General features: G+C 35.9%; 1 protein-coding gene across 1 annotated transcript in view; it reads left to right on the top strand.

Moving 5' to 3' along the window:
- The window catches only part of vari (MAGUK p55 subfamily member vari), a 206,900-nt gene that overhangs the window by 35,471 nt on the left and 157,373 nt on the right, over positions 1–14,056 (top strand). Inside the window, exon 2 of the mRNA XM_090409244.1 lies at positions 1,599–1,681. Within this exon, the coding sequence (XP_090265370.1) occupies positions 1,651–1,681 (31 nt within the window). The 5' untranslated portion in view covers positions 1,599–1,650. The remainder of the gene's footprint in view (positions 1–1,598; positions 1,682–14,056) is intronic.

Below are 14,056 nucleotides of genomic sequence, written 5' to 3'. Positions count from 1 at the left end.
CAGCTTCAACAAGCAAAACACATTAACGCAAGGCTAGTGCCATTATTGTGGACGGTATTACCAACCAGAATGAAAGGAAAAATCCCCTGTCCATCTTTTTAAACCCTCCTGGCATCTGCCGAGTTGCGTGATATGTAAATTCCACGCAGTTGGTGAATTTTGGAACTGCAAAGTTTCGCAGCATTTGGATCACTGGGTGGCTCTCCACAAGGCCTTAAAAAGGAGATACTTTAATTTTGATAACCCTTATATTACCTACGAATCACTCTACATGGCATAACTCAAAGGGATATTCTGTTATTTATGTACAATTTTAAAAATTAAAATGCAGCCTCATTTGTTTTATATGTCCATTATTTTTCGTCTGGCAGCATCACACTGCTAGCTACTGTAATTCGTATTTTGTTTCAGCATATAAAGGAATCTCCCCCCCAGGAAATCGTTCTTCATTGAGGAACTGATCTGAGTGGAAAAGACCTGAGTTTACTTCTTGTTATGGTATGAGGCATATGGACTACATTTGAAGAATGAGTTAGCTGATCACATATGAGAGTAGAGGGGTTTTCTATTCTGCAAAAGAGACTGATGTGCCAGAGAACAGACACAATTAACAAACGAAAATAATGTGTAACATGTAGTGGATGGTGTAGTACAGAGGGGCCTCCGTCACGAGTGCTAGAACTCCATGGAGGTATAAAAATAAAATAAAATAAATAAAATAGTTGACAATTAACAGGAAAAAATACTATTGGTGGGAACAGATGATGCAGTATATGTGATGGTGAATTATGTAGTAAATTAGTGATCAGTAGATGGCATAATATGATAGTGGATTATGTATTGTGTTAGTGGAGGGTAGATGGTAGTGTAGACTGCCTTCCTGCAATGCGTTCTTGGACTCAGTGGAACTTTCGCTTAATGATAATAATAATAATCCTGTAATGTCTGTTCCAATTATTGCATATTTTACTTTGAAAACAATTGCTATGCAGTTAAGTATTATTATCATTATAAGACACCTCCAGGGAGTCCAAGGACTCATTGAGGGAGGGCACCTGCTCTACAACTCTGTCTCCACCACTCAATCCACCAACTGATCACAACTACACCAACGCCACCGACCACCACCACCACTAGTTTTTCCACAGACAATCACAAACATCCATGCCCACGGCGGGATTTGAACCCGCAGCCTTTTGGTTGGAGAGCGGATACTCTAACGACTCGGCCAGCCAGGCCGGCATTATGGTCTGTATTTTGCATGGAGTGTGGTGAGTGAGTGAAATGTGTTTCTGAAGAAGCTGTTTATAGACAGTGAATGAATGTAAGGTGCAGTATGAGGGATATTAGGACAGTTAGTTTCAATCTTCTACAGGATAAGCGTGATTACAGGAGGTATGAATATTAATATTAATAACCATTTCAATTTACTGTGCAAACGATGCAGTGAATCAGATAAAACAAAATTTCTCTTTTGATGATATAATAAATATGGTACATTTTTTAAGAGTATTCCTTTATAAACTCATTAAAGCATCATTAACAATAGAAATGAAAGTTTTTTGATTGTTATTATAAACTTTTGTTTTAAATTTTAGATAATCATTTCTATTCATTACTGCAGTCTCAATTTCAACACACTGGAAAGTAATGCCTATAGCTAATGATACTACTGGACATGGTGAGTAAATATTATTTTGAAAATAAAACTGTAGAACAAGAGATTTGAAAAATTCTGAAACTCAATATTTTCTGCTATTTAATAGTTATTAGGTTATTTTTAATGTGATATGTTTTTAATTTTTCACTTGAAATCAATTGTCCTTATATAGAAAAAAATTACTTTTTTTTAATTTTGCATGCAGCAGCTAAATTATTCTATTATTTAAATTTTAAAATAATACAAACATGCTATAATGTTGAAAAAAAAATCCCTTTTTTTATTATTGGATTATAAAAATGATTTTTAAGTAGAGAATTTCTTATGCATGGCATGTACTACATATGCATACGTATGATCAGATCATCCCATTTGGGATGATCTGATGATCACATAAAAGCATAAAATTTGGTTTTGAAATAAAATGTAACAATTTGTTACTGTTTCTTAGCAGTTTAATAACGGCCTTCGTAGCTCAGTCGGTATAGATGACGCCCTTTGATCAGAAAGACCTGGGTTCAATTCCTGACCCAAGGAACCTTTATCCGGTCTCTTTTGACTAAAGGTGAGTTAGCGGTCTCGTACGGAAATAAAGAGATCGCTAACTCTCAGAACAGGCAAACCAGCCTGTGAACACACATACTGATGTACAGTTATAAAATACAGACTTAATCTCCCTCACTAGGAGGGCTCCATCAGTCCTAAGGGATGGTTGAGGAATGGGGGGGGTCCATATGAATACATAAAAAAAGCAGCTTAATAAATTAATTTCCTGATTGCTACTTCAATTTTTCTGTATTTTTTTTTAAACATTCATTAGATGATATATTGACAAAGATTCTCATCATTCTAATAATCAAAAATGAGCTATTATCAAAAAATCAAAACTTTTGTCTATTTCATCTTGTGGCATAGATTAAAAGAGTATAATTTGCTCTCTTGCACAAGAGCAAATATCTCTTCTAGAGAAAGTCTGACTCAAGTATACAATCTCAGTATCTGACAATCTAAGAACATGACAGAATGCAAAAAAGATTTACATCTGCTTTCAGAAATATAAGAAGTTTCTACTTGCTGACCATTCTTTTAAAAAATTACATGATTATCAGATTCAATGACAATAATTGGCATCTCTACAGAGTATTTCACACGGATTACAGTCAGGAATAAGTCCCAGCCATATGCTGGTGCTGAGCCTGGATAAAATTGGGGGGGGGGGGGGAAGCAACGGTGAACTACCCTGTAAAAATCTCACTAGGAATACTTTGTGGGCAATGCCTACAAAGTCACCTACGGTCGGAAATGACGGAAAGGGAAAATCAGATCAGATCATTACAGTTCACTGTCTTAATCCATTTAAAAATTTTCATTCTATAGAAATCATTGTAATCATGCAGTTAATATATCACATTATTATACTTTTTTATGTGAATCCCACCCACAAAAGATTATGAAGCTAGAAAATAAGGGGATAAACAACCTTTGTTGTTTTATAGCCATTAAGCGAAACTAAAGATCGATAACTACGATCTATAAGTTTCATGCCGAAAAACTATCGGGGAAGGCAATTCGAAGTAAAGGTGGAGCAAGCTCCCTCACTATTCTTGATATTTTCTCATAATGTAAAACACAGCTCCTAGGAGATGTAATACTGTCATTACATTATGAGGAGAGGTCACTACCCAGACCGGTTTCAACCTTTTTTGAGGTCTCATCGGTGAGTAGGTAGACCTGGAAGATATCAAAGCTTAGTGAAAATAACTTACATACCTTCACTATACGAATGCCATAAAGGCGTAATTATATTTTAGTTAAGATAAAAAGCCAAATGGCTAGTTTTCTGGCACCTTAATATAGAAAATAAGGGGATAAACATCCCTTGTTGTTTTATAGCCAGTAAGCGAAACTAAAGATCGATAACTACGATCTATCATATCGATATATCGAAAAACAACAACAATATATCGTAATCCAACACACAAACTTGGTTTTTGCTCAAAAACTGTCTCACAGTGTTCGAACGATGAGATGGTGCATTATCGTGCAAAAGTGACCAGCTGCTTGCATCACGATATTCAGGCCGTACGCGACGAATTCTCGCTATCAATCGCTTCAGAACTTCGAGATAAAACTCGCCATTGACCGTTTGGCAGGCGGAATGAATTCTTTGTGGATAATGCCCTTGGAATCGTAGAAACAAATCAGCGTTGTCTTTACTTTTGACTTCTCCAAGCGACTTTTTTTTCTTTTTTTTTTTTCGGATGCCCCTCTTCTGGTGGTCTCTATTCTGCACTCTGGCGCTTTGTTTCGGGCTCATACTCAAAACACCACGTTTCGTCACCAGTAACGATCGTTTCAAGGAAGTTTGAATCCTTACCAGCGGTTTTTAATGAGGTCCTTGCAGTGTTCAATTCGATACATTTTTTGGTCATCGGTCAACTTGTGGGGAACAAATCGCGAATTTAATTTACGAAGGCCGAAACTCTCGGTCAAAATGTTGTTCACAGTTGATTTTGGAATCCCCAATTCATCTTCAATCAATCTCACGGATGATTTAGAGTTCACTTTGATGAAATCACGCACTTTTTGGATGTTAACTTCGCTCAGTCCAGTTTTTGGACCGCCCTGCTTTTCGTCGTCCTCAAGCATCTCACGACCACTTTGAAATCGCTTAAACTTGAGTACGGGATAAGCATTCGTCACCGTATGCTTTCTGAAGCGTTTGATGCGTTTCGGTAAAACGTTTACCAAGTTTAACACAAAAGTCAATCGCAGCTCTCTGTTTGAAACTTATTTTCCGACCGTTCGTCTAAACACACTGTCACTCTTGGCACTATAACTCGGCTTCTAATGAAACAAATGTCATAAACAGTTGACACAACACTAATGAAGGTCGCCGCTTTCGACAACAAAAAGACACAACAGGTGGCGCCACTAGTTTCTTCTATTTTCGAAAAGTTCGGATTCTTTTTGGATAGAGGGTGTATTCTCGATACGTCTGTACTATTGGCATGGCCCCACAAGGGTGGGGCTGACAGGGCTCTAGTCTGGGGGGGGGGCATCTTGTCGGGTCTGCCAGTTAAGTGAGACTAACAAAAGACGAAAAGAAACTTTAGAAAATAAGAATGAATATGTGCTGAGAGGGACTACTACTAGCTTTTGCAATCGTTTCCAACCCATTATCCATATTTTCAGACTTATGGTTCCTCTTCTGAACTTCCCATTCAAAAGGATTTACTTTAGTTTTTGGTTTTTTTCGTTCGCCCGTCTCACTTTCTCCTTCAACACTGAACACAATTAAAGGGTTGAAAAAATATTTCGGATCTTATAAAGGTATGCTAATGACAATGTTTTGGCACAAATTATTGCCAATAAGAACATTATTATACAAAGTAAAGGAATATCTTGAGGTCGTGTCCGCACTTATAAGAGAATTAGTGCAAGAGATACAACACTTACGTGACTCGTGGGAAAGTGTTGTCCAAGAAGCAAAAGTAGTTGCGGAATCAATCGATGCGTAACCTCAATTTTGCGAAAATCGAGAAACTACTGTAGAACCTGAACAAGATTTCAAAATTTTCCTAATTTATCCAGTATTGGATTTCATTATGAATGATTTAAAAACAAGGTTTGACGCAGCAGATAATATATGTGAATTATTCTCATCTATTTTAAATTTCCACAACTTGGACGATTGTCAACTTATCGCAAAAGCAGCAAGACTTGTGAAAAAGATCGGTCAGAAGAGTTATTGAATGAAATTCTTCACCTTAAAAGTATTCCTAAGATAAATTAAAGATTAATTCTGTATGTTAGTCAAGTAGATAATAGTTTAATATCCGACGTTTCACTGACTAATATCTGTTAGCATTTTCAAGGATACACTGGTAAGCAATAGAAAGTAACAAAAACTAGGAAACTAACCGACAATTCTAAAAATTATATAAAGTTATCACTGTGCGTGATACAATGATACGATATGCATGTTGAGAAATTTATTGTAATTTTCATGAAAGTTTATTTCTTTTTGGTTAAATGATCTGATTAGAGGTAGATGGTATCTATTCACCTACTTACAGACTATCAAAATATCTAGCCAAAATGTTACAAGAACACATTCACAACACGGATTCTTATATCAAGAACTCCCAACATTTCTTGGAAAAATTAAAAAATATCCGTATCTCTGAAGATAATATTATGGCTAGCCTGGATGTCACATCTCTGTTCACAAATGTCCCAGTTTCAGAAGTCATCGACATCTTAGAAAACCTGTTCCCACCAAACATCACCAAGTTGTTTAAGCATTGCTTAACTTCGAACTATTTTACATGGCAAAAAACCTACTACAAACAATTTAATGGATTAGCCATGGGTAGCCCTCTCTCTCCTTCTTGTGCCGACGTATTCTTAGAAAATCTGGAGACTCAAATTTTATCCCAAATTACCCCTAAACCAACCACATGGTTTAGGTATGTTGACGACATCTTCATCATTTGAAATCACAAAAAAGAGGAACTAATAGATTATCTAAACAAAATTAATTGCTTCCACAACACTATCAAGTTCACTTTGGAAACTAGAAAAAGATAATAAACTGCCATTCCTAGACGTCCTTATTAAGAAACAAACTGACAATAGCACCAATCTGTCGGTATATAGAAAACCTACTACTGGACGCTACCTCCATTTCGACTCGTCTCACCACATATCCCAGAAACTCAGCATTATCCATATGCTGAGTTTCTGGGAAAAAAAAGAGCTATACAGTGTACCACAGACCCTGGCGACTTACAAGAAGAAATAATGAAAATATCCAGAGATCTATCCCTAAATGGCTACCCTACAAGAATCATCAACAAGATTCTCTTCAGTGACATACAGCAAAGACAACGAGATGAAACCCAAATACATCAAACTCTATAACAATTCCATTTGTTAGTACCATATCCAAAAAATTAGCTCTTCTTCTAAAACCAGATAATATCAGCGTAACCTTCAAACCTATTGAGACCATTCAAAAGTTTATAAGATCACCGAAAGATAGCCATCCTTTCTACAAATACTCTGGAGTTTATAGCATACCCTGTTCATGCGGTATTAATTACATCGGACAGACATCTAGAAGTTTTGAAACAAGAAAGAAGGAACACATAGGCTATGTAAGGAACAACAGACAGGATATATCGGGCCTTTCTTCCCACTTTGCCTCTACCAATCATAATATTGAATGTGATATGAGTCATATGCCCTACATAGAAGAGAACTACCATTTCAGAACATTTAAAGAAGCTGCTACAGTCGCCCGTTCAACAGGTAACTTAAATAAGAATCAAGGCCTAATCTTACCAGATATATGGAAAACTCTTATCAGATCATTTAACCAAAAAAAAAAAATGAACTTTCATGAAAATTACAATACATTTCTCAACAAATAAAATGTTGTACTTGCGACACGCGTATTATATCATTGTATCACGCACAGTGATAACTTTATATAATTTTTAGAATTGTCGGTTAGTTTCCTAGTTTTTGTTACTTTCTATTTCTTACCAGTGTATCCTTTGAAAATGCTGACAGATATTAGTCAGTGAAACGTCGGATATTAAACTATTATCTACTTGACTAACATACAGAATTAAGTCTTTAATTTATTAATACTAGTGGTCAAGAAAAATGTCATAATATTCATAAGATAGTTTTTAGCACAGAAACAAGTCTGGAGAGACTTCTGAATACAATTTATGACAAAAACCTGCAAGTTATATTTGCCAATATCTGCCTCGCCATTAAACTATTTTGCACAATACCGGTTACTGTTTCTTCAGCTGAGAGATCATTCAGCAGACGAGCCAATTCATTAAAAACATGGCAAAGAAGCACAAGTAGTCAAGAAGGGCTTAATCACCTAGCAATTTTGTGCATCGAAAATGATTTGGCTAAGCGAGTTGATTTTACTGACATTATTGATAAATTTGCGTCAACAAAAGCTAGAAAATATACTTTGAAGTAATTTTGAACATTATTATGTAGATGTTGGTAGTTTTTTAAATAAATATTACTTTTATGTTATCATTTAAACTAATTGATCCTAAACCATGGAGACTGTATAACAATGCCTTGTCCTTAACCTGAGCGACAGGTAGGGGGCCCGCCAAAAATCCTGGCCTGGGGGGCCCGCTTCAGGATGTGGAGGCCATGACTATTGGTATTCTATATGTCTGTACTATTGTTTTATTGGTATTCATTATACCAGAATGTACACTTGATTATTTAATTCATCGTGTTATATCTGACTCCATGGAGATGTCCGTATTATAATAATAAGAAGAATTATAAATATAAACTGTGCTGGGTATGAGGTTAATTTCAAAACTTCTGCACACTGTATTCCTGTTTTAAAACTAAACATTTGTTTAACAAAATGCATTTACAAACTTTCAGTATAACTACCGTCGTTCAATTGAGTAAGTCTTGTATTGCCGTCAGCAATCCTTTTTTTCACATGTTTGATAAGTTGGTCTCTTCAGCAGAAACATCGTCAATGTTAGCGAAGCATTTCCCACGGAATGGTCCTTTCGCTGCTTTAGGGAAAACAGATCGAAGGCTTCAGGACTGATGTCAGGGCTGTACTGAGAGTGAGGCGGCACTTACCATCTACACTCTTGCATACGACTACTTCACGTGAAACGTGGCTTCGTATTGACATGCAGAATGAGGGTTCGGGCAGCTAACTTGTCAGGTCGTTGATGTTTAGAATTACGGCCGAAGTGGCTAAAACAGTGGGTGTTTTTGGCATTTCTTCGGGTGGAACATGTCAGTTCTTTTTCAACAAATTTGTATTGTACCCACCAGAAAGGTAAATTCAGAACTTGTATTTCAGAAAAAAAATCATAAAAACTTTAGTATATTCCTTTTAAGAATGCGTCCATTTTGTATTTTGCCTTCTTATTACCGTACTTTTGTTAATTAGGTTGCGTTTGCACTTCCTCGCTTTTAATTATTTTCGTATTTTTTTGTATTAATAAATTAATTACCATTAATTTAATATTTTGGATTATCAGATGACATATACTGTATTTATATAATATATTGATATATTATATAAATGACATATACTGTATTTATAAGAAATATAAAAATATATTGAATATATATTGAATATTGGTAATTTAAATTTACTGAAATACGAAATAAAAGAAAAGCTTTACTTATAGAGAAGATATAAGCTGTGTATGTGTGTGTTCAAACGGAGCATTATTTTCTAAGAGTGATTTTTTTCTCTATATATTTTTCTATTTTTTTTTCTATATATATATATATATATATATATATACACACACTGTATATCCGGAATAATTGTCCGAAGATTACAATGACCCCTTTGAATGTTTCACGGTGTTTCCCAAACGCTTTTTAACTACAGCCTTACTATAGTTAAAATTTTTGCAGTTTTCCTCCGAGCTAGTTTTATTATTATTATTATTATATATTGCCTTCGTAGTGCAATTGGAAGAGCAACGGTACTTTTTCTTTGGAAAAGACCCGATTCCCATTCCCGTCGTGCGGAGATGAATCTTTATATGGATTTTTCATTTGAAGGTGAGTTAGCCAGTGTCATACGGAGGTAGCAGGTTTTTTTTCTCCCGGAAATTATGGTGTTTCATTCCGCGTACAGGCAAATCGGCCATGAGAACACGCAATTTACAGACATAAAATATTGTTGGCGTTGGGGATAGTTGTGTGTAGTGGGAGAATTAAGTAGTACGGGAGAGATGGTGTGATGTTTGTAGCGGAGTGGAGAGTGCCCTCCTGCGATGTGTCTTTGGACTCCTAGGAGATGTCACGTAATAATAATAATAATAATATTTTTGTTTTGTGTCTATGTTTAAGCGCTTCCGCTCTCCATCAGTATCGACGATGACGTTTAGTTGAAAGACCTGTATTCAAATACCGTGTAGGACGCGAACCATTATAAAGGTTTTTTCATGTGAAGGTGAATATACTGCCTCATAAAATGTGAAAGAGTTTTTTTCTCTCCGGCATCCTGAATTTTTAATTTCCCAAAACAGTTGAGCTGGCCAATGGACATACAATTCATTGGCCTTACAATGCCAAACATCCCAATATGTTTATATTTAATGCTTTCTTCCAAACAATAGCAAAGCTTATTGGATGATGGACTACCCCCACCCGCTCACCATCCAAAGGCTATATTAGATAAAAATGTAAATTTATGTTAAGAGTAATTAAAAAGATATACGTGATGTGTATTTTTAGGAGATTGGAATAACAAAATATTAATATTCGGAGTCGACACCATCAGATTTTGCTCGGAATATTTTGTGAGGACTGAAATAGCTACATTCAATAGCCGAAAGTGAAAAATGAATAAAAACGGTCAACAAATGAGATGAAATCAGATGGACTATAAATTTTGAAGATTAATTAAGACTGTGAAAACTAACAGATTTTGAAAAATAAAAGAACACAAAAGGAACAGAAACGGCTATTACACGTTGTGATGCTGGTTAATTATATATTTTAATAGTTTTTGTTCCGTTTTTGTTTCTTAATTTTAATTTTCCAACAATCAGATAGTTTTCACTGTCTTGATTCGTAATCCTTCAAAATCTGTAGTCTATTTGATTCATCATCTTTGTTGACCAGTTGTATTCCTGTTTCATTTTCAGTTATTGAAATGAATTTTGTTTAAATTCACATCATTTAGTTTCATTCTTAACACGTTGCTCTTATCGTCCGTTTCGGGTTCGAAGTTTAGTTCCGAATATCTTTTTTTTTTTTCAACCTCCTAAAAATATACAAGCTATGCCTTTTTAATTACTCTTAATATAAATTTAAATTTTATATTAGATTTAAAATAGCCTTTGGTTGGGCGTAACTCCATCACCAAGTAAGCTTTGCTATGTTTTGGATATTGTGTAAATTATGAGCGGCATGAAACAGTTTCAAGAAACATCTATTTTATTACTTTCTCTTTTGTATTTTGTATTCAGTTCATTGATCATTTCTTGAATTTCTTCTGTTGAGTTGCGCAAAAGAACACTGTCAGCGAATCGTAGGTGATTTAAATTCTTTTTCGTTACTATAATCCCTCTATCTTTCCATTCCAGATTTGTACACGCATTTTTTCTAAAATCTAACGAGAATAGATTAGGTGGTGTTGTATCATCTTTTCTATATTGAAAAATATTTTCCAAATTAGACACAAAAAAGTCTTCTGGCCCTGATGGCATTCCTCCAATTGTTCTGAACGTTTGTACACCAGAACTGATCTTGGAGTGTCAGAGTGATCTTGGGATCACTCTGACACTCCTATCATATATCGCCTATATATACACTCTTACTCCACTAGTATCTATCCCGTCCTTCTATTATATCTTCTATCACACTTTTGCACAGGCGTTTGATTTCTGCAATATGTGTATTATATAAATATTTCCATGGCAAATGTTTATCGGCGAAACGGAAATTCTCAAGGGAAGAATACAATTCTAAAATATGTCACGGTTACGTAACACTTTATTCCACTCCTCACGATCCTGGAAATTGTCCTATGTTCAACCCATTCCCAAGAAAGGTGACAAATCACTGCTATCTGACTATCAAACTACCACGCTATCTGACTCACTTCAGTCATATCTAAAAGTAATGGAGAGAACCATGTATTTTCAACTCCTACACTACGTCGAAAGCATCCAACTAATAAACGACCACCAGTAAGGATTCTGTCGCTGCCGATCAACAGATCTACTCACATGCTGTATATCACCCATCTCTGGACAAATGCCATGGAGAAGTCTGGTGAATCTGAAGTGGTTGCACTCAGTGGTGTAGCTAGAACTTTTGCCGCCCGGGGTGGTACCCCCCCCCCTCTCAATACACACCAAAAATATTACAAAAAGTCAAAACGACGTAGGGAAAGAAATTAAACCACCATGTTTATGTTTATTTTAGTTGTAAGTATAGTTGTTGACTAATTATTAATTAAGTAATAAAATTACTAAATTAACATTTACCATAAATAGAAGAATCGTCGAAAAATAAAATTGTGTCTCGCGTGAAAAGTGCCGCCCCGGGGCGGACCCCCCCCTCCTCACCCCTCCCCCTAGCTATGCCACTGGTTGCACTTGATCTCTCCAAAGCTTTTTTACCGGGTCTAGCACAAATGCTTACTAAACCAACTCCCATCATTTGATCTGTCCCAGGACTTCTGCAGTTAGATTGCCAACTTTCTTTCTGGACTCACACTATGATGGTAGTGGTTCCTTATCCTCTCACCATTCAACTAATGCTGGGGTTCCACACGGTTCTGTTCTCTCACCAACCCTCTTCCTATATATCAATGACCTACTTCAGTTGACATTAAACCCAATACACAGTTTTGCTGATGACAGTACATTGCGCTCCCTTTCATTTGATAAACCTTACTCTGCACAACTCACCTCAACCTACAGAACATCCACCACCACCACTACCCTCCATTTTGATCTCCAAGCCATCCTCCAGTGGGATTCAGATAACCTCGTCAATTTCAATGCTAGCAAAACCCAGTTCTGCCTTATATTTCACAAAAAGGAACCATTTTCTCCCATTATTATTTTTGATAACACCTAAATCTCCAGACAAGATGAGATTTCTCTTCTTGGGATCAAGCCTCTCCTGGCATAAACACATCACAACCATTTCATCTTCAGCTTCAAAAAAAACTAGGTTTTCTCTCTCTCTCAAGATGTTTCTTCGCCTCTGAACAGCTGTTAACCCGTATACAAATCACAGATCCGCCCAGCTATCGAATACTGCTCTCATATTTGGAGTGGGGCTCCTAAAAACTCCCTCAAAATGCTCGACTCAATACACAGGAGAGGAATTCGGTTGATAAATGACCCATCTCTTACCAACTCACTCCTCCCACTTTTGCACAGCCGTTTTGGTTTCTGTAATATGTGCATTCTATAAATATTTCCATGGCAAATGCTCATCTGAAGTAACATCAATAATCTCCCCACTCAGTACTAAGGCCGTTGGAACACGTGCAGCTGCCACCCAACAGAACAAGTTTCTTTTCCTTCATCCCTGCTACTGCTGTGTTTTGGAACAGTCTTCTCCCTTATGTGTTTCCCAAGGAATATAATATACAGGCTTTCAAATCAGATGTAAACAAGTTTCTCACCTCCCTCCCCCGAAAAAGTCCAAGGACTCATAATAGAAAGGTACTCTACTCCTCACAGCCCAGTCTGCACTATTTAACTTCCATCTGCACACACACACACACACACACACACACACACACGGCGCTACTATCCATCATTTACACATATCGCCATCTACCGCTCACTGATAGTATTTTTTATTTTTTTGTCCGTAAATTATTATCATCTTATTTTGCAGCAGGATCTGATGAAACGTTGACTAATGTCGTTGTCATGAAACCTTTATCCTCTCAATAAACCTGCAATGACTGTTTAGTACATTTCTCAAAGATATGTGACACTGAACTTGAATATCGGTATGGATACTAGTTTCTGTAACTATTACTTAACCGTTGATGGGCATCAAAACGCACACACTACACCAAAGAAAAAAATTCTGGGTATTACTGCTGGAAAAAATAGTGATGCATTTTTTTAATTTTCAATTTTAGCATTGATGCTAATGCCCTTGAGTGAATATGACCGGTTAAAATTGGAGAGGAAATTTTTGGATTTATTAACAGTTATTCATTCATTTATTATCAAAGATTATATTAACAACGTTTATAAATTAGCATTTTGATGTTTATTAACCTTTAAGCAATAGTTATAGAAAACTGATATCAATTTCGATATTGAAGTTCATCATACGTTTTTTGAACTCCCTGGAGGTGTCACATAATAATAATATAATAGTAATTAACCAGAAAATTGCCAAAATTGTTCCTCTATCACTGTATCGTTGGATAGTTGTTTGAGTTTTCCAGCAATAGATGGCGCTTGTAGCACTAAAGTTTTCAGTCGTATTAAGCATTGACGAGTAGCTGTTTAGCGCGTTCCATCTAGAGTGTAGAAAATACCTGTAGTAGTATTGTTCGTTTTTGTTTTATTTTGTAATGTAATGACAAAATAGTCTTCAAACTATAACCAGCGACGTCTCCGTTATTATAATAAAGCTTTAAATTTCTTTCTGGACATTGTAGCATTCACTTTGAATAAGTTGCGTAAACAATAACATCATATACTATATTTAATATCTGACGTAACATTTTCCAACCTGGTATCAAAACCTGTACATTACAGTCAAAATCGAGGAAGATGTTTTGGCATAGTATGCAGAAGTAATAGAAATGAAGCTAGGAATTATTTTTTGTTGAATTATTGTATCGAAACTAATTTTGTA

Source organism: Typopeltis vanoorti, chromosome 2 (genome assembly GCF_054136105.1).
Source record: "Typopeltis vanoorti isolate ZY-2024b chromosome 2, IOZ_Tvanoo_1.0, whole genome shotgun sequence".
Classification (NCBI taxonomy): Eukaryota; Metazoa; Arthropoda; class Arachnida; order Uropygi; family Thelyphonidae; genus Typopeltis; species Typopeltis vanoorti.
Note: the sequence above shows the minus strand (reverse complement) of the source record. Positions and strands in the feature narration are given on the sequence as shown.